The sequence below is a fragment of the Oculina patagonica genome, chromosome 4 (genome assembly GCF_052425735.1).
Source record: "Oculina patagonica isolate OP01 chromosome 4, crgOcupat, whole genome shotgun sequence".
In the NCBI taxonomy this organism is placed as follows: Eukaryota; Metazoa; Cnidaria; class Anthozoa; order Scleractinia; family Oculinidae; genus Oculina; species Oculina patagonica.
The window spans coordinates 51,607,847-51,618,760 of NC_135761.1; the positions used below are offsets into that span (position 1 = coordinate 51,607,847).

Sequence of the window (10,914 nt, forward strand, 5' to 3'; positions counted from 1 at the left end):
CAATACATTTAGTAACTGCTAGGCACGCTGCAAACGTCTGCGGACGGTAATCAGGCTTCCCTCTCATGTAAGCACACAAAAATTCTTTATTCTTTTCAAAAACTTAAAACTCCAGCAAAGTAAATGCTCTATGCTCTTAAGCAACTGTTTCCTATAAGAGATTTTATTACTTTTAGGGTTACAATGGCGGATATGAAGATAGCGTTGTTGGTTCTGTTGATCATGATAACAGTTACACCCATAACTCCGTTGTGCGATTCATTTCAGCCACCTGGGATCCCATGGCAGAACACATGGCACCAGTCATTCAACTCTTCATGCCCTCCAGGTGAGATGTTCATTTATAGCGGAGCTGCTACGCGTTCCGAAGGCGCTCGCAAGCGGAGCCCCATCCTTAAGAAGATTTGGTAAACCCATCGAGCAGTAGTTTTATTTTCTACTTCAACTTTTTAATTATTTGAATACATTATCAGTTTTAATGTACATTCTAAGCCGCATTTAGCCGTAAGAGCTAGTCGAGGTGGCTAGTCTATAATAATATATAAAAGGTTATACATTTACAATTTTGTTTTGTTCTAAAAAGTAAATTTAATTTGTAAATTATACATGCAATATAAGTATTTTTAAATTAATTAAGTAAATAAGATTAAATTGATACTAATAAATGAAAAAAAGGAGGAAAGGAAAGTTAATAAAATAATATTAACTAAGACATTGTTTACTTTGAGTGATTTCCCGTCCATCCGTCTGTCCGTCTGTCCGTACGTCCGTACAGACCTGCCGGGCCCGTGATTTGGAGCCCTAGAGGAGTAATTACACAAGGAACACTTTCGGTTTCTTTGAGATTTACTTATCGCAGAAATTTGTATATTACTGCGTTACCTCACAATCGTGAAAATACGCTCAAAAAGAACGCAAAATAGCCGCACGTGGTAACCACGCGAGAAGATAATATTACATTTTCATACTTTGTAAGCTTATTTTTTCATACTTTGTATTTTAGGTCATCAATTGAGCCAGTGGGAGACTTATTTCCGAAAATGCCAAGGAGACCGCATTCATTTCTTTTATGAATGTCGCCCCGGGCCTGCTTCTGGCAATTACGAACAGGACTGTTCATGGACGGACTATTTGAATTCCCCCACGCAATATTTCTTCTCAACGTGTCCCAACAATGGATACGTCGCTGGACAAGTCAGTACTTTTGATCCAGCCGCAAGTGACCGCAGGTACTCTGACGGGAGGGAAAGGGCATATAAAAGCCACTCGTTTTGTTATTGCAGTAATGAGTGCGTACCGTGCCGATGCTGCACAAGAAAGGTTGTGATTGATTCGTAGAGGGTAACCCGTGATTATTTCTTCCCTCCCTATATCTTGTTCTGCATGGTTACGTCGATCGAGATTTTTTAACTGTCATTCCACTCCACCCCAAAAAGTCTTAGATTTTGATTGGTTACAAGTTCAGAAAGAATCCATCAGAAAGCTGTAGGAAGGTGTCAAAAATTTTGTTGGAAATTTTGACATTAAACCGAAACGGTTCAGCCTGCCAACAAAGTGCAACATATATTTTGCCTAGAATCTTGATTTTAGCACTCGGACTTAAATTTAGAACTCAACTTTTCGTGAAAGGTTTTACACCGTATTTCCTTGAAAAATACATGCATGCTGCTTTGTTTTCCAAATGTTGTGGCTTTCCAGTTAATGCCTCGTTCTTCTGGTCTTCTTGTAGTTTCATGGATGGTATAGTAGGTTAAAAACCCTTTATTTTTCGCATAGTGTTGGCCTAGGTTAAAAAAAAAGTCATAAAGAAAAGGGGTCAAAATCAAGAGCTCCTAACAAGACCTGAGTGATATGATAAGAGAGTATCAGAAACAATTTTGTTCGGCTAGACATGTATCTGATATTATTATCATGCTTTATTTTTGGTTTTTAGTTTTTTTGCACGAGCGAATTGTGCGGTTATCAGGAATTTTTAGGAATTGTAACACTAAAGTCGCCGTTAAGTTTTTATAAGGTGCGTTTTTCCAAATAGTTTGTTCTTAGCAGTAAGCGTCTCAATAATCAATAAAAACCTTGCCAACACGTGCAGTGTTCATTGTTTTATTTATACAATAATAATTTATTGTATTGTTCACTATACTCATTGGAGCTGCGCAGCACACGCAGGGAGGGACACCAGGGAGAGGGGAGGCGGCCACAGGATCCATTCTTGGGCCACTGTGTTGAACTATTTATAGATATATAATGATAAATGATAAGTTAATTTATCGCAAGCACCCCGCGGAGCGACCAGACAGAGAGAGGCAGGGGAGACGGAGACAGAGAGGAAACCCAGAAAAGCAAATCGGCGATATTAATAGCGCATTTTTCATATGTAATGTTCAAATGCGCTGTACACATACTGTAATTTACTACACAAAGGCCAGACCACGTGCACAACACCAGGAACTTCGTGCCCTTCTCTTTGCGAATAGTGTGTGGGTTCTTTAACGTCCCCTGTTATAAGACTGAGGATACAGGAGACGGGACCTACGGTTTATCGTCCTTTTCCGAGAAGACTAGAATGTCTAACCATTTGCAGATGTAATTAAAAAGGCAGCACATTCTCCTCAGTTATTTTAAGTCCCCGAGTGTTGGTCCGATCTGGGGTTTGAACCCACGACCTCCCGCACAGCAGTTCGGCGCTCTACCAACTGAGCTTACCAGGCGGCGGTACACCGATCATAAACGACTATGAAACTTTTTAAACGGACTTTTCCGCATACCTAGCGTTGTAATTATAATTATTCGCAAAATAAAGAAAAGTGCACTTTTCCCTTCCCTCGCTCTCCCCCCTCTTCTCCATCCCAAAAATATTTGATTTATATTTCAAAAGATCGTTGAGATTACTTTTGTCAAATATTAGTGCTAAAAATCAAATGATCTCTGGGATAAAAATCCACTGTGATAACAGGCCATAAAGACATAGCTGATCAATATGAGCAATCTTCGAGTCAAGGACAAAAGGTCTAATACCAGGAACAAAAAAATATATCGTGCGGGAAATGAACACCAAGTCAATATCACCACACAAATAATAATTAATAGCGATAACAATCACAGTCTGATAAGAAAGCAGGTAGTTAACGTGTATAAGTTTGTTTTGTTTTACTTTTCTCAAAGACATCGTAAAACAGAATGTTTTCTTCAAAGTATTAAGCATTGTGTAATTTGGAATTGCAATCGAAATTGTCGCCGAAACTTAAACTAAACACGATATATCTTCAACGCGTCTGGTCTGGGAAGCATTATATCTAGGCACTTGAGGCCGCACGGAACGTCTTGAAATAAACTTTTTAGAAACAATTTTAATTCCGTTTCTTTTGCGTTCTTTTCCGTTGAAAAGTAGAAAGGCGGTGAACAGTCTATGCGAGAACTGCAGGCAGAGACCATTGAAGCCCTGCGGCAAGTTGCAACTAGAAAACAAAGCGATTTGTATAACACGAGATGACAAAGGAAAAACCTGTTCGCTTTTGTAGGAAGGTAAACCACAATATAAGTAAGTTTAAAACTGTGGCTATATACAGTCAAAGCTCCCGTAAGCGGACAGCTCTACTTACGGCCACCTATTCAAAACCCCTTTTTTTTAAATTCCCCTATAAATTTTTTTTTTTTTTTTTTTTTGCGGCCCCCTCCTTTTTCTTTTTTTCCCCCCCCGGGTCTTAGTTTATTTCTTTAGATAAAACGATAAGTCAGACTGATCGGTATAATCGCCGCCAAACATTTTCTTTTTGTAATAAAAACACACTGTTAAGCGGACTGGTCATTAGAATAAAGAAGAAAATATAGCGGCAATCGCGGTGAAGAAATTACAACGAGGATGCACTACTTGTTTTCATCGATTTTGACTTGTCATTTTGAAGAACTACAGAGCCCATTTATTTTGTAATGGATGTTTAATGTATTATGTATGCCATCGTCTGTCGGCTAAGCATCTTTAGGTTTTCCTGCTAAAAATCAACAACGGCGATGACAATGTAATTTCTCCTTACAAAATCAATACATTGTTAAGCATACAGGTGATGAGAATTATAAAGACAATCATTAACACGAGGCTATTGTCTTGATAAACAGCCAAATTCTCAGAACTGGCTTTCAAGGAAATGTATGGTGTCCACTTAAGAGATTTAGGACAACATCAGCTGCTTAGTAGAAAAGAAAGGAGCTTCGAAAGGAGAAGCACTAAAAGTTCCTCAAGGCCCAGTCAATTCGAGAGCTCATCGACTGGGTCCCGTTTCTCAGAAGCCCCGGAAACTTTTGGGGCCCGCAAAGCCATTTTTATATATCTGTATCTTAAAAACAAAGAAGTGTGTAGGCCTGAAACTTTGTATGAAGGGACCCTATATTCATATTAAAAATGATGTGAATAAAACAGCTCTTCAATTATGTAAGGTTTGGGATTTTGCTATGGCTTTCCGAGCGCGAAAATCCTTCGGGACCTTCGAGAAACGGGTCCCTGTGGTTCTCAAACTTTTGATCTTAGACGGAAGTTGATATCTCACTGCAGGCCGTATCGAGATCCCGAACACAAACTTGCCCTCGAAATATTTTTGTCAAACGTCTAATTAACAAAACTAAATACCTTAATTGTAAGGTAAGTAAGGCTTTCTACTTTTTCAAAATCGGAAGCTTCAGTTTTATGATTCAGGGTTGAGCATTAGTTCTGCCAGGAAATTTTTCTGCCAAAGTTTTATCGAGGGAATGAAGCCCTTTTTTTTTTTTCGTTGGTTTGCACTTTGGTTTCCACCTGCAGGGGAGTATGATCGGCGACATAAATATTCGCATAGATGGAAAAACCTCTTGATAACATTTAGCTGGCGATGCAAGTTATTTCCTCTAGAAAAATCGTATTATAGTTTTTTTTATATAAATAGATAAGCGATAAAGTGTAACATTAAAATATCGATTACTCTTCTTAAGTGAAACTTCCTTCAATATTACAAATTAGTTTGTGATAATTTCACATCAAGGTATATCCTCTTTGAATCTGTAATAAATCTGTATGACGTGCTATTATAAAATTTTACCTAAATTATATGGTATTCCTTAACTAAAAGAAAAAAGCTTTAACTAAAAGAAAAAAGCTTTACTATTTGTAGCTTCTCCTTTCAGACGGATATTTTTTTGTTATATGTATGCGTAATTTTTACCTCAAGTGTTCGTTATTGAACTTGTCTGTTATTTTTGAAAAACGTTAATGATCTCTCATGTAACAATTCACTGTGTTTACAAACAATCCGCCCATTAAATAAGTCATCATGTCAGACCTATATCAATGTTTGTGTGTGCCGTTTTGAAAAATGAATCTAGGCAATTTCTTTAATTTTGACCTGAAAATTTAAAACTATTTTTACGTCGGGCTTGGCTTATTTCAATAACTTTTTTATTTGTTTGTTGGTCTGAAGTGATGGCAAAAATGTACAGTGAAACGTTTTTCCAGGCTTTATGGATCATAATGAGAGATTTCTACTCAGTGTTTGAGTTTGGGAACAGATTTTAAATTGAAAAGAAACTCGAATTTGTATATAAATTTGAATTCGTGCGTGAGCGGGAACACTTATTTTTTGTCTCATTAATTTAGCGCCGTAATTTGTAGTGCTGATTTTCACAGCGGTAGAGATGGTTTTGAAGTTATAAAAACTACTAAAGCTAAACGGGGGTCCAGAAAAAAATAACAGCGAGAAAGCCATTTAGCTCAGTTACAACACCTGTATTCTAATCTGGCTTCTTTTTGTCAAAAAAGCATCGAGGATATTCCTTAATGGTGGCCCGCGAATAAGCTTGCGGTTTCTGAATGCCGCTTTCATAAAATCTGTAGATTATTAATTGTTTAGGGAAAGTTATCATATTTCAATGAATCTTTTCGCACAACAATTTATTTTTCACGTTTTAGCATTTGGCAAAACAACAAGGCCAAATTGGGTGCAATTTGCTTCGGACAAACGTACGAGTCAATTTACACCAAACTGCTAATGAACATGATTCGAAGCCTATGGGGCGTTAACGCCTGGCTTCAAGTGAGCATTCATTATTATGAATTTGAAGAAATGAAATAATGTTATCCAAAGTAATTTAACAGTGAGAATCTCATCTTGAGAGTAAAGACAAAAATACACTCCGAAAATTGCTCTCGTTATCAATAGCTCTGCAGGGTACATCAAGAACTGGCATAACGTCGGCTCTTGTATGTTTTAAATGTTTAAAACGATTTATTTTTCTGGCTAAGAATAGCAAATCAGTTTGGATTGATATTATCAATTTGAGGAAAAGCAGGAAGATGAACAGTGTATGCGGAAAACGCTCGATAAAAATGAATACAGTTTGCACAAATCTTAACCAAGTATCAATGAACTTCGTACAAGAATCCCTACTCGACGTTTATTTACCAAAGTGGTTTTATTTCTTGTGTAGTATTGTTTGCCTTCCCAAAACAACGCATGAAGTTGCTTAATAATTAATTACTCACCGAAGAAGTCCGGCATAAAATGCTCATTTATGAAAAGGCGGGGGAGAGAGGTTCATTAGCAAACCAAAACACTGCGGTCACCAGCTGAGCCTTGTAGTAATAATGCTATCGCAGCTGCCACCTTGAAAAAATGAAAAAAACTTAAAAAATAACTTTCTTTCTTCTACACTCGCTCATCAACAGACCAAGTAGCTTTAATTTCAAGACAATTTGTCTGATTATAACAGAGTTTTGTACTTTGTCACCCGCAAAGATTGACCTTAAAAAAGGCAATTGGTTCGAAGTTGGTTGAGAGTAAATTTTTTACTATCGTACAATAACCGGTTTTTCATGTTTTGTCACAAGGCTAACCCCAAAGTGACCTCGCAAACTCCTATTTGACAGGTGGTTATGTCCGGGGAGATATTCCAAAAAATTTAATTCTCATTTTCAAAAATCTCGTCCTGACTAGACACCAGATTTGCCAAAAAATATTTTTGAAAGATTGTTTTTCAGAATCGGCGAAAGAAGGTTTACTGCCAATAGATACGACGATTTATCTTCCTTTTGGCTGTGCTTAACAACCTGTTGTTAACCAATCAAGTGTGTCTCTAGTAAACAATAACAAAAAGCCGAAACATGTTGACGGCACGCGCCGATTGGACGCAAAAGAATAAAACACTGATTGTATTAACACATTACTGCCATTTGAAGCTTTAAAACCCCGTGCAGGCACGAGCGGTTCATTTGAAAGGCTCTCGCTTACAAGGCAGATTACAATTAACTGCCAGATTACAAATATAGGCGCTGGCTCAATTCTTAACTTGAAAGAATTTCTTCAAGGAAACGATAAAATAATTTTGGAATCAAACAAAGATGCCCAAGTCATTCCTGTTGCGGCGCCATTTGAAGCAGGAATGGAACAGCAGAGAAGATGTTTATTCCCTGACAGGTCAGTAAAATATCTACAAAACTTTTTCTATCCAAGGATCATCTGTCATAAAATTACAGCTAAACTCGGTAAAAACTAATTTCCGAATAATATACGCAAGTAAGACCAAGACAGGCCCTTTTTCTTACTCGTGGATTGTGCATATTTTTAGGACCTTTGCAGTTTGGAACCTGGGATCACTTGTCTCACGAAACCGGCTTTCTGGAGTTCAATTTCCAGCGGCATAATCCGACTTTTGACGAAGCAACAGAAGCTGATGAAAAGAACTTGGAGAAAAGTAGAAACAATGTGGAGTACTTTGGCAGAGAACGTGATTACGCCAGTGATTTGGTACAAAATAATAGTCACAAAGAGAACGAGTTGAATCAAAGTCCTAAAGACACATCAAGAACAACAGACGAGGACTACACCGTCGTAGAAGGGAGAGATAGGGCGAGATCCGGAAAAAATTCGAAAAGGTCTCAACACCGAGGTCTTGCAGAATCAAAACATCTCCGTGAAGGTTCAAAGAAGCTGCCTCCAACATGCCAAACTGGTGCAATCAAGCAGCCTTACAAGTGCGATCAATGTGGCAAAATCTTCAAGACGAAGTACACTTTGACCATCCATCTGAAGATGCCATCCCACACCGGCGCCAAGCCGTTTGTCTGCGCCATATGTGGCAAGGGATTTCGATTGTCAAGCACACTCTGCCGTCACAAAATCATTCACACGTCCGACAAGCCCCACAAGTGCCACATCTGCGACAAAGCCTTCAATCGCTCCTCCACTCTCAAGACACACATTCGCACACACAGCGAACTGAAGGAGTTCGTGTGCGACATTTGCGGCAAGGGCTTTCATCAAAAAGGCAATTTGCGCAATCACGTTCTTATCCATACCGGAGAGAAGCCATATCGGTGCAATCTCTGCGAGAAAGCCTTCAATAAGTTGTCCAATTTGAAGTTCCATATGCACATTCATACAGACAACGCACCGTATCGCTGTCGATACTGCAAGATTTGTTTTACCCGACGATGTGATCTCAAACTTCACATTGCCGATTGCAATCAGCAGAGCTGAAGAAGGAAAAAAGCAGTCCAAGCGGTCGGCATTAGGTGACAGTTAATCGCCATTAACACGTAAAGCAAATGGATGGTTTGCTGATCAAATATTTATGGCGACGACGCCAGAGATTTGATGAACTTTCCTTGTTAAAACTTTAGTTTTAGAGACATGAAGGATCGCCAAAACTTTAGTAGAAACAAACAGTTTTTATAGCTTGCTTATTGTCTTATTGTGAAAGGAGATAGACTTCAATATTTGATTTCTAGTAATACTAATAAGTTTGATTTTAGTTACCGCAACCGACAAGCTAAATGCCACATTACTGGAAATCACATTTGCTTGAATTTTGATTTTACTTAAGGCTAATTGTTTGCCAGTAGAAGAAAAGTATCGACTTTCGCTGTAAATTTGAGAGGTCGGTGCTGACAATAGCTTAAGAAATAATTCTTTTGCATTGTCAAAGCAGATATTTGGTAAACTAAAATACGACGCACAAAATTTATAATCATTACTACCCTACAGTAAGGGCTGTGGCACATCGATAAAATAAAACACATTAATTCGGCACCAGTTGTAAATCGAATGAACTTGAGGACATGTTTCACTTTGCTGGCAAAGGCATCAGTCTCTTTGGTTTAACTCGTTTTGCCTTTTATAGTTCACATACAGGTGAAAAGAACATGTAAAATATCTAAGAAATAACTTCTTGAGGCAGTAAGGAGACTTATAACTTATTAACAAGTGTCAGACTGAATCATTACCATAACTAGGCGACCGCAATGATTATTCTACGCGGCAGTTAAAGAATAAAAAAAGGCCAAGAAAAAATACAGTAAGACTTCTTGTTATCTGGAATTAAACATCAAATCGGCAAATCTAATTGCGGTAAAATTCTGGGAAGGTGAAACGTCATTTTCTCAGACGTTTATTGCTCGGAAATGAGAACCACAATAAGAGGAAGATTGAACCTTTGTTTTGTTAAACGATCTTCACTTTATACCAAAACAAAACTGAAACAGTCTTAAAAGCTTTGATACGGAAAATCACAATGACTTAGTTGCTCTTTCTGTGAAGAAGTCAATATCGAGGCAAAGCAAATAAAACGGGCTTAAAGTTTGTCGATACGTTCATCGAAAACGGGCGACCCACTGGCCCTTTTCCGAACATTTGCTTCGCGTTTTACCCTAGTAGATCATTTACACCTTATCCATTACTTAACAAAACCACCTGAATCCAATTTAACGTGGATTTCGGCTCAACGCAAAACGGAATAGATATCAGTTCCACTGAATAAGATAAAGGGCATCATAGCAGACAATTGAACGTGATCTCAAAATCGTTTTCTTTTTGCTTTTATGTAAGTGCACTGTTTTCTGTTTTCGTATGCAAACGGTGCTCAAAACAACGCAGGTTGTTTGTACAGTATTGTTAAGTCAATCACAAAGGATTTAATTATAACAATAACAGTTCACCAAGAGACCAGAGATTTTGCACTAAGTGGTGAACTCATTTGCAGTAATTAACACGCGTGGCTTTTCAAAAGAAATCATAATTGATTGAAACAGGTGGAATCAGCGAGGGCCGCTTGCTGATTCTTTCAACCTTGCGAGACAAAGCAAGAAGACAACAAGCGGACCGCGAGTTAATCAAGCCCTTAGAAAATATCGAAAATAAAACTCGCACTCAGAATGAAAGAAATCTGTGCAGAAAACGCGCAAGCACCGAAATTCACTGTGATTTTGTTATGCTACCTAGGCTGACATCGATTAAGCTTTCAAAGAATATACCTATAAAGACTTATCAGTAGAGCGAGGCCCATTTTGTATGGTGTTTTTCGTTTATATGTAACGCTTTACGGGATCGGAAACATTCTCAAAGATAGGGACATACCCTATTGTATTTTTTTTTTCAAAGTGAACGTTTTATGCCAGTTCTTAAACTAACAAACGTACAATAATTTAAACGTCAAATCGGCTCTTAAAGGAATCTGCGATTTAGGGGAAAAATAGCATCTTATTACAAATTATGCCTTTTCCAGCATGATCTCTATCGTATGACACATGTATATAGTCTTAATCTTTTGACTCGCTCCCCGGAGAGATGCATGAGACTATTTCGAATGTACTAGTAATGCGGTAAAAACTGTGTTTCCAACAGCGAGTTTTTGAATATGAAAATTAGTGTGAAACGAAGCTGCAAGCGGGCGGCCGAGTCACTTTAAACTCCGCGCACGATACTTGTTAGACGAAAAGCTTGTAAAGATATATTCCCTATTCCATTCATTCGAGAATTGTCAAAATACATAATAAATCTGTGATGTGTCTCTCACTTTGAAGAAAAAAGTAAAAATAATTTTTTCGTGTTTTTGATACAAATGATCCCCAGTTTTGAATCGAAGACGCCTCCGCTGGACCATTCACAGTATGATATG

At 38.0% G+C, this 10,914-nt stretch overlaps 2 protein-coding genes across 2 annotated transcripts in view; both read left to right on the top strand.

Moving 5' to 3' along the window:
• The window catches only part of LOC144650535 (dermatopontin-like), a 17,008-nt gene continuing 6,094 nt past the window's right edge, over positions 1–10,914 (top strand). Inside the window, exons 1-3 of the mRNA XM_078510222.1 lie at positions 1–67; positions 177–328; positions 1,004–1,229. Coding sequence (XP_078366348.1) covers positions 66–67; positions 177–328; positions 1,004–1,229 — 380 coding nt within the window. The 5' untranslated portion in view covers positions 1–65. The remainder of the gene's footprint in view (positions 68–176; positions 329–1,003; positions 1,230–10,914) is intronic.
• Positions 6,682–9,332, top strand: LOC144650531 (uncharacterized). The gene is made up of 2 exons (XM_078510219.1): positions 6,682–7,436; positions 7,588–9,332. The coding sequence occupies exons 1-2, from the start codon at positions 7,361–7,363 to the stop codon at positions 8,496–8,498; spliced, it is 987 nt and encodes a 328-aa protein (XP_078366345.1). The 5' UTR covers positions 6,682–7,360; the 3' UTR covers positions 8,499–9,332.

Coding starts and splice junctions, on each gene's coding strand:
- LOC144650531 (XM_078510219.1), top strand. CDS start 7,361: ATGCCCAAGTCATTCCTGTTGCGGCGCCATTTGAAGCAGGAATGGAAC. Junction 7,437..7,587: donor AGATGTTTATTCCCTGACAG/GTCAGTAAAATA, acceptor GCATATTTTTAG/GACCTTTGCAGTTTGGAACC.